This window comes from Hoplias malabaricus, chromosome X2 (assembly GCF_029633855.1).
Source record: "Hoplias malabaricus isolate fHopMal1 chromosome X2, fHopMal1.hap1, whole genome shotgun sequence".
Taxonomy (NCBI): Eukaryota; Metazoa; Chordata; class Actinopteri; order Characiformes; family Erythrinidae; genus Hoplias; species Hoplias malabaricus.
Window position 1 is genome coordinate 15,100,203 of NC_089819.1, and position 19,826 is coordinate 15,120,028.

A 19,826-nucleotide genomic window follows, 5' to 3' on the forward strand; every position below is an offset into this window, starting at 1 on the left:
CCTGCAAAGGACTGGTGCCCCCTACAGGGTGTACCCCTGCCTTGCACCCAATGACTCCAGGTAGGCTCCTGACCCACTGCGACCCTGAACTGGATAAGTGGTTACAGACAATGAATGAATGAAATAAAAATCTAGTACAATGTAAATAATGCAGACATTTTTATCCATTGGCATCCAATCCTTCTGTACTTGCAGAGTATACAAAAATAATAATTACATATAATATATAAAATAATTAATATAATAATTAAATTAATTTGAGATATAATTTTAAAGTATCAGTCAGATCTAAATATCAGTCTGATGTCCACTGTTTTAGGCAACTGTGTGAGGCAACCAATTAATATACAATATCATTGTGCACATAGAACTTTTAGCAACATTATAGCACAATGTTTTAGGATAATGGCAGACCATTGACATACTGTACTGCTCCCCACTTTAGTAGATACAGTGTATTCTTAATTCATATTCATATTCATATTCATTGCCAGCCACATACAGTGCAATGTGCCCTCATAACACTGTTTCAGCCATCATTAGCACATTAGCATTGCATTCACATGTAAAGCACCAAGAGAGCAACTCTTCCACCCTTCCACTAATGGCTTTGAGATTTCAGCTTAATTTTTAAAATGCAAGGTTTGGGCCACTGTGCTGTGCTGTCGCTATGTTTATTTAATCACACCCAGCTCGCTTGATTAAGTTAAACGGAGGAAATAAAACAAATATTTGGAGTCTTTCTCTGCTATAAAACATTCATGACTCCAGACCGAGCCATAAACTGCAATAAAGCTGTCATCTTAAATATTGATTCTGGCTAATTCAGCATGCGGTTTGATTGCGACATTGCTAGCCTCCCCCGCCGTCGCCTTTTAGCGCATTAACATGTTTTGCATATGAACCATTTATCATAGTTGTTATCTTGCAATTAAAACAGCAAAAAGCATGGGATGAAAGAGACTCATTAGTCACAATTAGGCCATTGTTAATTAGCACACATTAGGCAGTATTGCAAGTGAGGCCCAGCTGCTAACAGATGTTAACCACGTGGCAGGTAAAGTAAAATACTGAATGATTTATTAATGGTACTTGATCTAGTTAACTAATATTCATATAACATTATTTGATCACTGTAAGCAATTGGCATTCAAAAGGAAAACTCTCACTGTCCTCCATAAGTGCTTTATTATCTAGCTCCATTAAACATGTAGCCAAGATCTGTGTTCTTATTTCATTTTGAAACCCTGCTTTTAGGAATACAGGAATAGGATAAGTTCTAACAACATTACATTTAGTTTGCTGACTTCATAAATAGGATATATCAAAACACAAAAACTGGACCAACATTTTTAAAGAAATGCATTGTACATACAATGTCTACATTTGTATGCAATTTTCAGGGATGAATAAATGAATTGTGGTCCTGTGGGCATGAGCACTTGTAGAGCCCCCACAACACAAACACCCAGTACCTACTGCTTACCCATATGTGTGTACACATCATGTGACATCTATTATATCATTAGCTGCTACAGTTACTGCATAGCTGTGATCGTCACGTGTTAAAGCAGAGATGGCAGGCAAAGTTTTTTTGCTAAGGCACTGTTTCTCTCCTCTTTTTTCATTCTTCATTAGCTCAGGGTTTACAATTTTCTGTGATTATGTTTGGCCAGATATGATTCTGTGCTTAACTTTCTCAGTTTAAATGATCTAAAATTGAACTTATCTAAGGTTATTAAATAAACAGTGCCCAAACTTTTCATCTTTGAGAAATAGGAGTAATATTGTAGTCTACAGTAAGAAATAGATTTTTTTCCTTTTGCTTGGACAGGAAGGCTAAAATTTTTTATGTCCATCCTTTCAATGGGAGAAGACAACTCAATGCTATGCTGTGGAAGGTTGAGTAGCTGTCAAGAAGCTGTTACTGAGAAAATGAAATTTGCTCAAGAATGTATCTCCCAGACATTGAGTGTGTTGGGTATTACTTGGGTTACAAGAATAAAAAATACAACCAAACACTAATTATGTTTTCATATCTCTTTTACAAACTGAAGACAAGTCTCCTTGCTTGGTCATCTGTGCAAGTGTGTCCAAGTGCAACACTATATAAATTCATTCATTCATTCATTCATTGCCTGTAACCACTTCATCCAGTTCAGGGTCATAGTGGGTCCAGAGCCTACCTGGAATCACTGTGCAAGGCAGGAGAACACCTTGGAGGGAGCTACCAGTCCTTTGCAGGGCAACACACACTCACTCATTCACACCTATGGACACTTTTGAGTATCCAATCCACTAACCAATGCGTGTTTTTGGACCGTGGCAGGAAACTGGAGCACACGTAGGAAACCCATGCGGGAAATGGGAGAACACACCAAACTCCTTATAGACAGTTACCCGGAACAGGGCTGGAACCCACAACCCCAGGACCCTGGAGCTGTGTGACAATGACACTACTTGTGCCACTGTGGGGCCCACTATATAAATTTTATAACAAAAATTGGGATATTAAAATAAGTTGTCTTTTAAGTTTTCTGTGTAGTATTCAGTTTCATGAATATAACATGTATGTCTCTTTTGACCAGAAATTAAATAAATGGGCCACACAGTGAAATGTATCCTAACCAACAAAGATGAAACACAGTCTAACATTGAAATATTGAAACACAGTCTATACATATTTTCTTAGATTTTGAGGACTGATAAGATTGATAAGTTTTCTTTGCCAGAGTAGGTCATCAGTTCTGGGAGTCAAAGAATCACTCCTTGGCTATAAATTCACACCTGCATACCAATACCATTATTGTTTTTCAGTTATTGGGTTAGACAACCTTAACGCTGTCTTGACTGGTTGTGTGGGTTGAGTGTGACATTTAAACCTCAGCTTCTGGCAAAAATCTATGAAAGTCGAGGGTCCTCTAGGACATTTGGGCACATAGTAAGCCTGGTTGGTCTTCTGTCCTTGGTAAATAATCTAATTGCCTGTGTAACATGTGGCCTGTATCTTTAGGATAGTGGCACTGATATACTGAGTACAATTAAGTTAAACAACATTAACAGTTAATTATTGATTAGTTGATTTTATTATGTGACACAGTTGTTCATCATTTACCAAAAATACATTAGCTTTTCCAGTGCACAGCCCTCATAAGCACATCAAGGAATATGCATTACAGGCACAAGCTACAACAAAACAATAATTACATTTTTAAAAATTATAAGTCAGAATGCCCACTTATGTAACTTACACTATAAATCACAATCTAAATTATGCAGACAATCTAAATTATGCCATAATCTAAATAATGCTGATATATTTTTACATTGACTTATTGACATACAAGGGAATGTATTGTCCTACTGCTGTGAAGCTGCTTGTTTGGAGATTTCGTTCTGACAGCAACAATTTGAATCCTACCTTTCCTTTATATGCTTTCTCTTTTCTGCAGTGTTGACTTACATTCTGTCCAGGCACCACTCTGCTGCGCCTCACACTCCCAGAATCATTCTGCTTGGACCACCAGGTTCTGGGAAGAAGCTCCAGGCTAGACTGCTTTCAGACAAATACAACTTAGTCAACAGTGAGTTAGTGCTCTACATTTTAACATGTATTTACCTGCTGGGATTGAGCCAGCAATACATTTCTTTTACTGTATATGGATGTGGAAAATACAAAAAGTTGAACAGAATTTTCCATTTCTTCTGGTAAAGTTTTTTCCCCCCACTATTGTCTAACATTTCCTTCTGCTAGCATGTATACTTTCATCACCTGTCCTTTTTGCTGCCCTGGGCAGCAAGATCTAGCCCTATCCTTACTTATTCTGTCTTGAGACTTGCCTTAAAGGTCACACTGAACATTGTGCATTCTGTTTATTTAAAATTTAAAACTTTACTTTCTTTGTTTCTCTATTGCTCTCTCCTCCTCACTGTCTGTTTCTCTTGCTCTTTTTCTGTTTTTTCTCTCTCTCGCTCTCTCACACTGTCTCTAACTCTCTTTCTCTCTGTAGTTTGTTGTGGCGAGCTTCTGAAGGCAGTGGCAGCGGATGAGAGCAGTATGGGAGAGCTCATTAATCCCTTTCTGGAGTCAGGACGGCGAGGTAAACTTCCTCACCTCCTCACAGTTACACGCTGTCAAACAGGTCATGCACTGAGGAGAGCTGAAGCCTCTGCGCATGTGGCCTATTTGGATTCTCCTTTCTCTGTTAGGAATTTCTTCTGCTGGCCAAATAATTAGACCACCCACGCCAAGTGCATGTGGCCGATGAATGCATTATAGTGTTTGCATATCTATATTTGTGGATAGCGTAAAAATAAATGGAACTCATCTAAAAATCCTGAGAAAGATAAATGGTTCAGTGACTTAAATATATTTATTTCCCTTTCCTTCCTTGCCACAGCTCAGGACTGTAGTAAAACAAAATTAAATCCTAACCTAGGTAACTGATTTTTTATCTGCATTATTTTGTACTATTAACTATGTTGTGAATAAGAGTGGGAAACTAAAGTGTGTGCCACACACACTCACTTAGGATTTAAGGGTCGAATCAGTAAAAAATGGCCAGTAATCATTGACATTGTTTATGGCAGTCTAGATAGTCCAATGGCTCTAATGTTATTTTAAATGAATACACAGAGGCTGACTGAAGTTTTATAACATTTAAAAATGCTTCAGATTACTGTTTTTCAGATTAAATCATTTATGTTTTATTATATCTTTGCTTCATTTTTGTACCTCAACCCAGTTTGAAAAGTATATAGTAGACTGTACTATAACTGCAGGTAAGAAAAAAGAAATAGTTCATCAGTCTTTCACTTAGTTATTCATGTCCTTTTGCTTTTGCATATTTTGTCAGTTGCTACACATGCTTTGTCCACAGCACTCTACAAAGCCCCTTAGCATCCTTGCTTCGTGAAAACTCAAGGGGAAAATAATTCAATAAGGCAAAGTGTAAAACTGCCACGGCATCCCGTCTAAGTCAAGCCCTGTTAGCTTATCCAAACAGGCCCACCCCTCACACTGCATCACAAGCTGCCAGGCCTGCCAATCACTGCCACTGATTGTCTAAACTTGCCTTAAGCAAAATGTGATTAATTTAATAAACATCCCCTGAGAATCGATGGGCTACAAAAGTGTGAGTGTGTGTAAGTGTGTGCATTTAATGAGACTGACACTCAAGCACAGCATCACAAAGGTGGGGTCTCTCAGTGCTGAAGCTGCTTTGGGTTCACTCTGTCCTCAGTGTGGCCATGGAGACTACAGAACGCTGACAGCAGAACTTCCTACAGTTAGCTCTTCTCCAACTGTGTGATCTGCCACAGAGACAAGCGCTACCTTTGGCTTCAAGAAACACAATGGTGGCTCACATTTAATGAGCTAAGCTAGACTGTTTTGACAGATTAGATGGAGGCTCTTGCTCATTACACTTGTTTTTTTTTTTTTTTACTTGAACTTATGGCTGCGGATAAAAAAACATTACATTATATGAGGTTTTACTGAACCTTATACTGGCATATTTTAATTACATGGATGCTTCTTTTAAGAGGCATTCATTGAGAGATTCTTTAGGGAAAGAAAGTTGTTCTTCTATGGGATATCTCCAAAGAAGTTTTGACATGTTGGATTTTTAAGGGCCTATTTTGTGGAAACCACATATTTCCTGGTTTATATATATATATATATATATATATATATATATATATATATATATATATATATATATATATATATATATATATATATATATGAAAGCGTGGTATAGTCAGAAAACTTGTTTTATCTCATAATCTATAAAGTCCATCCATACCCTAAGGTGCACACATTTTTGTCCTTCAGGGCCAAAGTACACTTACATTACATCTTTAACATTACTTTTATTTTTTAATGCACAGTACATTTGAATATTACAGTACAGAAATCTAAGGGGAAAAACATTTTTAAAAAGTGCAAGGAAAGTATAAAAGGGCTTGTATTACACACTTTCCCAATTTAATCTAATTTACATAAGATATCAAACATTTTATTGGACCTCAGCTACATTGTAGGTAGTCTTGCTTATATGCACTCTAAGTGGCAAAAACAGCTTGTTTTGATGCAATTGTTTTTGTGAAGTCATTACATCAGTGTTTTCAGCCTACAGGGCCAATTTAGCACCACTTTTAAACGAAGCACAAGAACTGTCAGTGAGTCCGAATAAAACAGACTTGAAGGGAAGAAATTTTAATATATAAAAATATATGATATGGATTCTTTAAGAGTGTAGTTGATCGATGCTGCAATTAATACGGAAGGAATTTGAGTTATAAGTTAAGTCTGACAGAGAGCATACAGGGATGGAGCACGAATGGGCGGATCAAAACGTGCTTGAGAACTCAGGCTGAGTCCCTGTTGATCACTCTCTGGTGTATTCTCATGCTGCTAGTGTGATGCATATGGCTAACAACTTGATTTGTGAGGCGCTACACTTCTCCCTTTGACCTGCATCAAAGGTTTGTTTTATCTCTTTATCTCAGCACAGTGGTAAAGATGAAAGCCATTATGATTTTGAGCTCTGTTATCCTCATAGTATAGCTGAACTCCATAGGGCTGCGATGAGCCACTCATATTTATCGTTATCCCTCGCACACTCAAGTCTGAAGATGTGGAGGAGGGCCTGATGCCTGATTGTTAGACCCTGATGGTGCATGTTGACTATCTCCTAAACTGCTCTGGTGGCTGTCGGTAGCAGATGTATTCATGAATTCTATGAATGTGTGTTTGCATGTTTGTTGGGAGAAAAGAAAAGAATGCATAAGAAATGCAATGTAAATGTTGTGTTAGCTCGCACTCCCCTGCCTTGGTGAACTGTGCTGTTTTGTCCTAGGGGAGCGCTTTCTGGTTGGGTGTGAAGCCTCTGATTGTGACTCACTCACTCATTCACTCATTCACTCTCTCTCTCTCTCTCTCTCTCTCTCTCTCTCTCTCTCTCTCACCCTGTCTCCCTGCCAGCCCCTTACATTGTGACAGTGAAGATTTCAGGCAGAGAAGCTTGCCTAAATAATTTAGGAGTTGATTAATGGGCTCGCTGGGGTATAATTAGGCAATGGAGAGACGGTGGCTAGTGGAACCAGTACAGTGCTTTGGGGATTTAGGGAGCAGGATTATTAAGGAAATGAAAAAAAAGTCTTACAAGAAGAGAAGGAGGAGAAGGAAGAGAGGAGAGCAGCCCTCTCCAGGCTGCCTGCCGTTTGATGCAGAGCCGGGGAGAGAGAGGCAAGAGGCTGTGAGCGTTTGATGTGGAAATTGGACAGTTTGAAACCGTCGACTTTAATTTTTCAGCATCCGCGGGGACCCCCCTGGGTGTGAGCTCACTTTCCTTAAAGAATGGCGTTCTATTTTTCCCCCTCACCCCCATTATTTGTTTGTCCTCGTCGCCTTCAGCTTTTCCTTCAGTTTTTTCCATGTGCCGCCCTCGTCTTGCATGTGGTTTTTTTTGTTTGTTTGTTTTTTTTTTCCCTACATGTTAAAAAAGTGTCTTCATCTCAGATTTATATCAGTATCATCCCCTTAAACAACTTGCTTATGTTGCCTGTCAGGCGGCTTTGTTCTCAGAGAGAAAGCAGTGAAACTGGTTTAAAGAGTAAATAAACATACATGAATTCAAATAAGTATATTCTAGCTAATAGCTAATTTAATCTAGCTATTAATGGATGGATGAGCCCTTTGGCATTTACTGGTAGACAATACTATTTGTGGCATACCTCACACCAAAAGTGTTTGTTGAAAAGTATCATGGAGTTAATACACCTTGACTGATGTGTTTTCCCATCAGATGAAATTAACCTTCATTTTTTTTACATGGGAGTTACAGCACCCATGTCAAATATCTCTTACTCTAAAAAATCCTCATGTAAAGTGGTGACTGCTTTTTCCATGCACTCATCTTCTAGAGTACCTTTTGTTTGTTGTTTGTTGGTTTCCTGTCAAGGAAATAAATAAATACATACACGCTCTCATCAGATTTCTTAGATCCTTAACACTTTGCCCTGATGCAGTTACAAAGAGATGGTTTAGATATAGAATCCATAAAAATACAAAGTAGTTGCTTGTGTGTACAATCTTTGTGTGTTTACAGCATATGGAACAAATATATGTATCAATGACACAATGAGCTGACATCTTCCTATTTGAAACTACCAAAAGAGAACCATTTCCTTCTAGGCTTTTGAATCCTGATTATTAATACATATAATGTCTTATGTAATCATGAAAAACACAAGAGAACATGAATAAGGCATAATAAGATGCCACATTGTCCTTTTATCCTATACTAATTTCCTGTTAAATGTCCTCAGTTCCAGATAGCATGGTACTGCAGATCCTGACTGAACGACTGAGCAGACTAGACTGTACCATGCGAGGTTGGATCCTGCATGGCTTCCCAAAAGATCTGGACCAGGCCGAGGCTCTGCAGGAAACCAAATTCAGACCCAGCAGGTGCCCAATTTTTATACATCCATACAGCAAGTAAAAGCTTGAGTGAAAGTGACTGATGGATAATATCTGGAGAGAATGTCATGCTAATATTAATAAAAAAACAGACAGGAAAGCTGGTACATGTATATAGTAACATAATTCTATTATTTAATATACTTGGAAAGAGTTACAAATGTGAGAATTGAACTACATTGTAAAAGGAAATGTTCAAAAATTTAATCCAATACACTTTTTATAAAATTCAGACAATGTTTCCTCACCTTTTGATAGCTCTCCTGTCTGTTTGTAAGCTCAAAAAAGGTGTGGTGTTTATGTGCAGTCCTGGCTCTGTAAATGGGTAACAAACTAAGTTTCTCAGTCCAAACTGGCTTAGGCACACAAATTTCAAACCCAAACAGGGTAACGCCGGCTTCGTACTTAAACATACTGTTCCAACTTTAAAGATGTATTGTAGCTAGGGGGGTGTTGCTTTGAGAACAGTAGTTCTCCAAAATTGTCTATTTTGCTTTTATTGTTTACTGAAATATAATAAGGCAGCACACTGGCACAATAGGTAGTATTGCTGTCACACAGCTCCGGGATTCTGGGGTTGGGGGATCGAGTCCCGCTCCAGCAGGCTGTCCTGTGTGTTCTCCCCGTGTCCACGTGGGTTTCCTCCGGGTGCTCCGGCTTCCTCCAATGGTCCAAAAACCACATTGGTAGGTGGATTGGCTGCTCAAAAGTGTCTATAGGTGTGAGTGAATGTGTGAGTGTGTGTCGCCCTTTGAGGGACTGATGTCCCCTCCAGGGTGTGCCCAGTGATTCTGGGTAGGCTCCGGACCCACCGCGACCCTGAACTGGATAAGTGGTTACAGACAATGAATGAATGAAACAATGAACACAACATAATACATTTCTGCTAGACAGATACATTTATTAGAAGCAGATATCCAGTCAGTTGCTCATTGCTTAATCAGCAGTCAGCAGCTATATCTATCTCATCTATAGAAAAAGCTAATTAGCTGATGAGCTATTTGCCAATTTGATATCATAACCTTTTGTTATTTTATTGTATATACTGAAAGATTTGTTTTCTTCATTTATTTTATAAAATTCTGATTAACTAATTACTTAACGTGTCTTGCAAATGTTTGAACTGGAAAGTTTGGTACAATAGTTTTTCATGTCATACCGCTGTAACCACTCATATTTTGTAATATTTTTGTTTAGCCCCAAGTTTTTGCCAGATTTTCTCCCCAATTAATCTGTCTCCAGTTCCACCCATCACTGAGCCAACTAAGAAGAATGCAAACTGCACAAATCTGTCACATCAGCAGACAGATGCCATTACTATTCAGCACCATGAGCGGAGAGGTGGGGAGAGGAGGTGCCATCCAATATACATCAGACATTTTTTCCATCCTAAACTATATCATTAACATTGATTTTGATTTATACTTTTAATTAGTGCAAATAGATATATCCAGATGGTATTTATTAAGATCATTTAAGGTATACATGTACACAATGTACATGAATCAGAAGGCTTCTCCATTTTGGCATTCCTTTCAAATATTTAACATTTTATCCTGTGATGATCAGGCAAGTAAAAACAACACAAAATAAGATGCACAGAAAGCACTTTAAAGGATGTGCTTGGTGTGATTTAATCAGGCTCCTGTGATTTGTATTCTTTTCAATTATCCCAAATACTGAGTGCAACAGCATAAGGTTCAGATTGCTCACTCAAATTACTGGAGCTCATCTATCCAAATGGATCTGATGGCACTCTGCGATTGTGCAGCTTGTCTTCAGTGTGTGTCTGCTTCACAGTTGCAGATAGAGCCTCACACCAAGCTGACGTCACCACTGACATGTTTCATCCCAGTTTAGGCCTCATGCTGGACTGGGGCAAGGATCAATGTAGTAGCTTAGTCTGTTGTTCTTAATTTTTTTGTATACAGAAATATCTATGTCTGTGTTGGTTTTAGGTGATTTTAGATTGCAGTGTCAACCATTTGAAACCACATACACTTCACTCATAGAGTTACAGTAGGCCTCTGTGAGTGACCTCCTGTTCAGGTAACGTCACTCACTTTGTCCTATCTAAATCCCACATGAATTAATCATCACATGCCTATCCTTTTTATCTCACCTCTGTCATCTCCTGCCACTCAACTGCCATTCCATAAGATTACAACCTTCTTCCCTCAGCTATTAATGGTATATTACTAAGCATTACTTATTTTGAATATCCTCCTTATTGTCTCTTTATGCACATTTAGACAATAAGCCTATATTTACTACAATAGCTGCCCCTGCTGCTTGGGCTAATGGCAGGAGACCTCATTTACATGGCATTAGCGTAATTGATTTTGGGGGACCGGCAGTTAGGCTGGCCCTGAAACAATGGGTAGATAATGTTACTTGATGGGCCGATGAGGGCCCAATGGCAGCGCTCTACCTGACAGATTTATTAATTAACGGCTATCCAGTTACTCAGCTTTAGAGCAAATGAATAAGTCAGTCAGAGATGTGGCACAGTGCCAAGCCATGGGCATGTAAAAGGTGCCACCGGCAAACAGCGAGGAGGAGGGTAAGAGGGTAAGGAGCATGGCAGACTTGGCATTGCCTATAGGTTCGGAAGGATCTCTTTACCCATTTCCTGAGAGGGCTCCTCTAACAGGCTTCACTGAAGTTGGTGTGTGTCAAGTACCAGGCAAATGTTCTGCTTGTGCCACCAACTTGACCACTGGAATGGAGCAGAATGTTTGGTATTTGGAACACTCTGTTGATGAGCTTTGTAATCTATAACAAAATGTTTAGGTCCTTATAGTGAAATGTATTCAGTGTAGTGCTGAATGATATATCATTATTAAAGAAAGCTGGATTATCAGTTTTTAGTTTCTGTGCTACTATGTTCTACTGGTGACAAACCCAACAACTCTGTCAGCTGGAATAAAGGCCACACTTTTATATAAAATACTTCTAGTCATCACAGTCTTCTACTGTGAGTAAGCACCGCAGATTCCAGTTCTCAGAATCACTGAATGTGTTTGGGATTATTTAGACCATGAGAAGTAGAAAAGCAAATCTCCTGAAACAAATGAAAAAGTCTAAAACAAAGTAAACACATTGTCACTTTTGCAATTTTGCAAAAGTATTTTTTATCTGATGTCAGACAAACCTTAAAATCATTAAAGTACAACATTTACATGTTACTGAAATGCATCCAAAGGTGTATATTATTCTAAAGTATTAAACTGATCTATGGTCAGCTTGACATGGGATGCCCTTTTGTCATGTAAAAGAAGCCACCTGATCCCAGAATGACAAAAGAGGAAGAAGAGGAAAAGAGACCCTTACAGATAATCATCCCCCATCAGATAATTGAAGATGGCCTCACTCTAGTTTCCTCCTTAGCATAAGAGCCTTATTGCCTTTCAAAAGCTGATCAATCTCAGTGACCTCAACTTCCTGACCTGGAAATACTTATCTGAGTAAATATTGTAGAATACTAGAACCTATCCAAATATATAATCCATAAAATATGAGTGTGTAGATATGTATACTCAAAATAGTGGTCAAATTCCTAAAGAATATTGAAATAGGAAAATGTTAACAAAACAATTACAAGTTACAATGAATAATCATCATTTGTGCATGTTTATTTTCAGAGAGTTTGTTAATAAGGTTAGGCTCTCTGTCAGTGAGAAGTTTGTTTTTGACCTTGACCCATAACTTGATCCCCATATGATTATTCTTTGGTGGTGGACCAACATGATGAGTGATCTGCGTCCATCACTGGTCCATGTCATGCCAGCCCCTCCTACCACTTGTTAACTACAGTCCAGTTTGGCCAGTCAGCAGCCTCTTACAGCCCTGACACCCTCACAAACAATCAAAGTCTTTGGAAACGTTGAAATATGCATGGCTATCCGTGACAGGCAGATAAAGCAGGGCAATTAGCCACGTAATCCAATCGCCTGCTTGCGCTCTCTCTCTCTCTCTCTCTCTCTCTCTCTCTCTTTTTCTTCCCGTTACCACGCTCCTCTCTTGCTCTCTATTAGTTAAATGTATTTCATGTGTCCGCTTCCCATCAAATCAAGCAACACTTCCTCTAATTGGCTTATGAATTATACAGCAGGGGCCGCATTATAATTTAATCAGTGGTAAACATTGCCGGGCCGCCTGTAAAGAATCTATCCCTCATTAATTTCTTAATTTGGGGAGATGGAAAAGGAATGGAGGAAGAAGTAAAGAGTGGGAGGTTGTATACAAAGACCTACTTGGATCACTTCAGCCAAGAGAGGATAGTTAAGAATAACAGGGTCAAAGGGGACTATCCACTTCTTCAAGATAAGAGTTGGAACATATTTATGCAAAACACATATACAAAAACAAACACGTATGTTGACATCAACACATGGGCATATTTATGTGCTGTTTATGGGTGCTGTTTTGGATCATTTATAGCAGCACAGGACTGACGGATGCTTGTTAGCTGCCTTGTTTTTTGTCAGTCATTTCTTTGAGAATAGCAACTGTCATGTAAAGCAACACCTAGTGTAAATTGTACATCACCCCCCACATCAAAACTGGAAAGATGCACACAAGTGCACACCCTTTTCAGACATCCACCCACCCAACCCCCTTTTTCACTCCTACATTGATGAATATTTCATGAAGAAGCATTAATATTAATTCTAATAGCTTTGCAGAGTAGTTATTATTTCCTTTCTTAAGACAAATATTCATTAAAAATTGAGAAACATTTTCCATTTTCCAGAAATGATTACACTCTCACACACACACGAGTATCATGCCCAGAAAACGCATCAGAACTCTTCAAACAAGCTGTAATTTAAGTCGAGGACAGTGGTCAGCTGATGATCAGTTTGCTAAAGGAATCCTTTGTCCATTCTACAGAGACCTACTATTTTACACCCTCCAAAAGAGCAAAAAGGACAAAAGCATTTAAATATTTAATCAAAAGCAGATCTCAAATCTCCCTCTCTCCCTCCCTCTTTTTCTCAGTTTTCTTCTTTCGCCCCTCTAGAGAGAATTACCGCTTGCTCCACAGTTTCTGCTAATCTTTTCGATGGCTAAAAAGCAAGTCCAAACATCACGCCTTTCCGAGTAAAAATTGCATGATGTTGTAGATGTCACTGGAGGTTGGGGTTCTCTGGAGGCTTGTGTTGTTTTGGGGTCAGTTGGGATGGGAGTGGGCATGACCAGCTGATTGGTTCTTGCCCACCTGATCACACCATTAGGACCACTTTGTGTCTGGACATTGTTCAGCCAGAGGCACCCCTGGGTAGAGACCCCAACATTCCTGTGTTAAAGTACCTTCACACTCAGGAGAGCATCGCTTTTTTCCATTATCAGCTCATCATTTATTCAGTCCTGATCATGATTATTCCACTATTAATACTAGATGCACTTTGCAAAATAATGGCAGTAATGGATGGATTTGCCCATGGTTTTTCGCATGACCTCCCATTATTTTTAGCAACACTAACATAAAAGCATTGTTTTCTCTTGTTCCTTTTCAGAGGCACTGATAAAGAACTAATATCATTCATGACAGCCAGAAACTCCTATGCACAACATCAGTGGTTCTTCTGAGGAAATGAAGCTCAAAACGCTGAGTTACAGACAGAAGATGTTGCTAATGAAAGCTCCTCTCTTGTTTCAGAGTCTTCTTTTTGGAGATGACTGATGATGTTGCTGTTGAGCGGCTGACTCTCAGGGCCATTGATCCTGTGACTGGAGAAGGGTGAGAGATACCTCCTTTCACATATTCAGGTTCTTTAATTACAGGAATTCTTTAAGAACTCTTTGTGTTTTTCTTTTCTTCGCCCCTCCAGGTATCACTCACTGTACAAGCCCGCACCAAGTGCAGAAGAGCATGCACGACTGAGGTATAATCCCAAAAACTCAGAGACCGAGGTACAGAACAGGCTGAAGGACTACTGGACCCATGTGTCTGCCCTACAGGCTTTTTACCCACAAGCTGTACAAGTCAACGCTGACCAGGACCCCCACACTGTGTTTGAGTGTCTGGAGAGCAGATTGGTGGGCCGACTTCCTAAAGTACTGACTGACAGGGCCTGAGTGGGGAATATTCTCTTTTTAGATTTTTTGTCAGTGTAACATATTGTAACACAACAATGAGATTCTACTGAAATAGGCTTCACAAGGTACATCAGCATTTAAAAAAAAAGATCAGATATAGTATGGTCCATTATTACAGTTGATATTTTTGACACATTTCTAAATTTTCTTTATAGAAAAGAACAGAAAGGAAAACCCCACTTTGACCTCAAAAATATTTTGTATGGAAGCATCTCTGGAATCTTAAGCTAAAATGTTTAGTTTATTTAGTTTTAATATTATTCATCCTGCATTGTAGAAAACCCTAAATAAAACAAATAAATTCAGGGCTGAAGTGCTGCGTGCAATTGTTATCTAAAACAGACATTAGGTCCTGAAAAGATGGTTTTCACATTTTTTTTACACAAACTGACCTTCACTTATTAATTAAGTTCTAATTTCATGTTTTCAGTTCAGTTTGGTTTATCTTCTGCCTTGCTTTTAAATATGTATGTATACATTCAGCACACATACTTGTATAAATAGGTAGGTATAAGCCTAAAATAGTTTGCATTAGACATGCAACTCTTCAATTTCAAGACCTCTAAGGGACAATTACATGCCTTTGCCCCGAGTTATACTATACTTGTATATCAAGGAAAACTGAATTAAACATCTGATCCTCTGGTCAGTAATCGCTCCTGGCTTGTTGACCCTAGCTGACCCCAGGGAGTACAGCGAACCTGCTAATTATACACGTGTTTAATTAATGTCACAATAAAATGCAGCCTGTCCGGGCCCTTTGTCAAGGGTAGTATTAGTCCCGCTTCAGTACCCTCATGCTAAGAAGCAAGAGCTGCTCTGATTATTAAGCCCTCCCCTCCTTCAACCCTCATGTTCTCACACTCACACACACACACACATGCACGCGTTCTCTCTTGATTTGCAGAGGTCACTGGATTGGCTCCCAAAGGGAAGGAAAGGAGTTAAGTGCACTGGTTAGAGAGACATGTTTAACAGCCTGGTTTCCAAACTCCCCTCAGATACCATGCCATGACAGGCAGACACTGACTTAATTATAGCCAATGAGGTCCATAGTATGCATCTCCTCTGAATACATAAACATGAGTATAAGGGAGTACATTCATTGAGTGAGTTAGTGGCAGAAGTGTGATACGTTTCTTTTAATTAGACAGGCATTATTATCTCAACACTCTCCATCTGAGCAGCAGAGCCTGTTTACTCTCCAAAGAAAGACCAGGTTTGTTAGCACATATTTGAATCTTCTGAAAAAAGACAAACATTCTGGGAGAGAGAAAACAGTGTGGATTCTTATAAAATGAGCTTAGCTAAATGAAGCCAAAAGCTGGATTACAGTTTTTTTTTTAACACAGATGCCTCAAGTAATTAGATAATTCCAAGTACATCTTCATTTTAATTAATTATTCAGGTTTATTCCTTCATATCATGCCAGAATGTGTGTAAAATACATTGCCTGGCCAAAAAAAGAAAAAAAGTTGCCTATTGGATTTAAATAAGCAAATCCCTAAGAGTCTGATTGGATCATCTCAGCTGGCAAACGTCATCTTAACCCTAGCTCAGTACCACTTTTCACAGTACAACCCCTTTTTAGGGTTAAAAATATTTCATGACGCCCTCCACATATGATTAAAAGGTATTGCTTTCGAATAATAATCATCACTCATCTGCATATGCCATACTTCAAATACATTTCATCATATTTTCTCATTTATTTCATTTTTTTCTGTTGAGACTTTTCTGTAGTTTCTGGAGTCAAGCATTTTTGCACATTAGCTATCTTTTTCCTCCCTGCTTCCACTGCCACCATCTAAAAAGTGCTTCATCTTAAAGCAGACCTGGACATGCAAATCATTAACCCGCAGGTGCAAATCTGAATTAAGCTGATTTAAAGAGTCGAGTAGAAAGGGGAATGAGTCGGTCTGATACAGTTAAATGGCTCTGGATAAGATCCGGCACAGATTTTTCATATGTGAAAACAGCATCACTCTCACAACCCCCTGGATTATGTCTGGAACCCCCTGTTCCAGGTTACGAATCCCTGCCCTAGCTAATGCAAACCCAAAATACAGGTAAGTCAGAAGACATCCCATGGTCATGGGAATAATATTATTTTGTTTCAGATAGGTCAAATTATTGGCCTGAATCATGCAAAGGAAACAACAAAATAGAATGATGAAATTACTGAACTGGTTTGCGAACTGTCCAATATATTATTTAAATCTGGAGGGACAGTTGTGAACAGCCAGCTTTACTGTATGTTGGAAAAATAACTTGTGATCAGACATCATTTAAATATGTAAATATTTATATTTACAGCAATGTGGTCATAAGAAAACCACTTGTTAGTGTGTGTGTGTGTGGGGGGGGTGCTTTTGTCTGCAGTGGGGGCATAAAGTTTTGGACTCTGGAGCAATGGAAATAGTTCAAGTGTTTTGATAAGTCCAGATTTATCTTAGGCCAGAGTGATGTGTACAGCAAAATAAGGGAAGCCCATGAATCAATGCCCTATTAATGCAAAGCACCCAGTGTGAACAACCCTGGAGGCCGTGTCATGACATGTGGTTGTTTCAGTTGGCCATGTCTAGGTTTCCCCATGTTATGTAGATGGTCAAAGTGGGGTTCTGACCTGTAGATTTAAAACCTAAATATCTCAAATCCCAAAAAAAGCATGTATAAATGATACACTATGGCACGGAACTACTTTTGTACTTTTGCGAACGTAATATTATTTGAGACACAAGTAGTAACGTTCACGTTCACTAGAGTACAAATGTAGACTGCATTAAATAAACGCTGAATACAATGAAAGCGTTATCAAATGTATTTTTAAATATTATTTTACTAGAGCGGTGTGGACTTTTATTTTGACATCCAGCAATCGCGGAAAAGGTGACGTGCTGTTTGGAGGAGAAAAGCACGTGTGAAATGCAGGAGCTGATGTTGTGGAGCATTTCTTTCTGAACGGTAGTCAAAGAGTGATCGTGTTTATCATTCAGCGCTGTTCGCTCCGTCCGCTTTAGAAGCAGAACAAGCCGAGTCACATAAGAGCTGTGAAGATATCAGTTAATTTCGCGTTTACTTGGTTTACAGTGAGTGTTGGAGTAGCAACTCTGCTGTACTGGGATTGTTCACTCACACCTTCCTGTTATTACTAACCCTTCATTGTATTTTATGTAATGATTTTACTGTTACAACTGTTTATTTTGCTAAAATATTTGTTACAAATCGCAGATCACATGGGCACAACTTTAAAAAACGCTATTGCAAAACAGCAATAAAGTAATTATTATTATGATTACTATTATTGTAAATAGCATTTCTTCGTGTGCATAAAGTTTAATTAAAGTTTTGCTACCATGTCTTTTCTCATAGATTATAATGAATAATGTTAATATGAATACAAATTTTAAATACTATATCTTCTGTACTATACTATATCTAACTATTAATGCACTAAAAGATTCCCTGCTCCCTGAGCAGGATGAATGTATGAATACTAGAATTGTACAGCATAATCTGTACCCTGGCTTTGAAAGGTACAGATGCACATATTGTGGATGAAATTGAATATTCTAATACAATTAAACGAAGTATTGACATAAAGTAAGTCCACAGGAAGACATAAATGTGCTACATAGTACATTTTAAGACACTTGACAAGGAATGAAAATGTCTCTGAATCTCCTGAGTTCAGTTACCAGCTGTGTAGTGTTGCTGATTTTGAGAGACGTGCTCTTTTCCCAGTAACTGTTTGTTGCATGACTGACCACTTCCCTGTAGACTGACACATCATTATTGTAGATCAGAACTTCAGTGGTGGTATCATCAGGTGACTTCATGCTGCACTTGCAACTGTGTTTTCCACACACTGAAGAATGAACACAAAGCAGAGCAAAGGCAAAGGGCTCAGTTCATAACACTCCCTTATGGGATGCCAGTTTTGAGTGTGGATGAGATGGCCAGTCCTCACATACTGGGTTCATTGAGATGTTTATGTTTGTTACTGACAAATTCAGCATGAGATATCAGTGTGATTATTGTAATTGTATGTATACTTTTTCCCCCAGTTTGAATAGCTGTACATGAGCTATATCCTGCTGAATCTGTTCCCCTCACATTTGTCAGTCTCTGTTTGCACCCCTGACCATGGCTGAGGGTGTGCTGTTGCTCAACATCTCAGACCCTGCACCATCCAGCCATTCCAACTCTCAGAAAAAACACAACCCACATCATAAACATGCAGAGGTGAGTTCGTAACTTAATTTCATTTTCTATAGTTTTGCATTGAATCTTTTTGGGGTTTCTGAACATTGTAACTTAAGAAATATTTAACTTATGGGAAAGGAATATGACATTTAAAAATATAGGGCGGCACAGTGGCGCAACAGGTAGACTCACAACTCCAGGGACCTGGACGTTGTGGGTTCAAGTCCTGCTCTGGGTGACTGTCTGTGAATCATGGTTTGGTGTGTTCTCCCCGCATCTGTGTTGGTTTCCTCTGAATGCTTTGGTTTCCTCATTGGTAGGTGGATTGGCAACTCAAAAGTGTCCATAGGTGTGAGTATGTGAATGAATGTGTGAGTGCATATTGCCCTGTGAATGACTGGCACCCCCTCCAGGGTGTGTTCCTGCCTTGCGCCCAGTGATTCCGGGTAAGCTCCGGACCCACCGCGACCCTGAATTGGATAAGGGTTACAGTCAATGAATAAAATAATTTCTTCAGTTGGGGTCCTCAAATGTCACAGAATGTTTGTGTGCATTTCCAAAAGCCAGGATTTATGAGTTTGGCCCCTGACCATAAGCCCAGATATGAGAACTGTCTCTCCACTCTTTTAAAATTAGACTCAGTTGGCGTTAGGTTTAAGTTATCTAGCTAAACTGAGGAATAATGCTTTGAGAAATACCCCTCATGAACTGCAGAGTGAAGAGTATGATATGAAATTAAATGATGTAGTTTGTGTGTGGGAGTGAATATGTGTGTGTGTCACCCTGTGAAGGACTGGTGCCACCTCCAGGGTGTCTTCCTGCCTTGTGCCCAATTGGTCTGGGTAGGCTCCGGGCCCACCATGCCCCTGAACTGGATAAGCAGTTACAGACAATGAATGATTGAAATAATTAATTAAAAGAATTAATTATTGTATAATAATAAAGAAGGAACTTGAGAAGAAATAATCATATAATTCCTGAAAAAATAAGCTAATAATATAAGCTTAATGGAGTGATGTCTAATCAG

The 19,826-nt window shown here is 38.9% G+C and overlaps 2 protein-coding genes across 12 annotated transcripts in view; both read left to right on the forward strand.

The window, feature by feature from the left end:
• LOC136677178 (adenylate kinase 8-like) overlaps positions 1-14,871 on the forward strand; it is a 29,721-nt gene extending 14,850 nt beyond the window's left edge. For all 6 annotated transcript variants that reach the window (XM_066654622.1, XM_066654621.1, XM_066654623.1 and 3 more), the window contains exons 11-15: positions 3,453-3,584; positions 4,011-4,100; positions 8,335-8,476; positions 14,154-14,234; positions 14,326-14,871. In XM_066654622.1, the coding sequence (XP_066510719.1) occupies positions 3,453-3,584; positions 4,011-4,100; positions 8,335-8,476; positions 14,154-14,234; positions 14,326-14,572 (692 nt within the window). In that variant the 3' untranslated portion in view covers positions 14,573-14,871. The remainder of the gene's footprint in view (positions 1-3,452; positions 3,585-4,010; positions 4,101-8,334; positions 8,477-14,153; positions 14,235-14,325) is intronic.
• A 922-nt stretch (positions 14,872-15,793) lies between these two features.
• Positions 15,794-19,826, forward strand: part of LOC136676550 (ATP-dependent DNA helicase DDX31-like) — a 28,391-nt gene continuing 24,358 nt past the window's right edge. The window contains exons 1-2 of one of the 6 annotated variants that reach the window (XM_066653646.1): positions 15,794-15,812; positions 18,661-18,838. In XM_066653646.1, the coding sequence (XP_066509743.1) occupies positions 18,740-18,838 (99 nt within the window). In that variant the 5' untranslated portion in view covers positions 15,794-15,812; positions 18,661-18,739. Of the gene's footprint in view, positions 15,813-16,591; positions 16,663-17,475; positions 17,767-17,853; positions 17,873-18,660; positions 18,839-19,826 lie in introns of those variants that run through there. The other 5 variants (XM_066653645.1, XM_066653643.1, XM_066653644.1 and 2 more) reach the window with 5 other exon arrangements.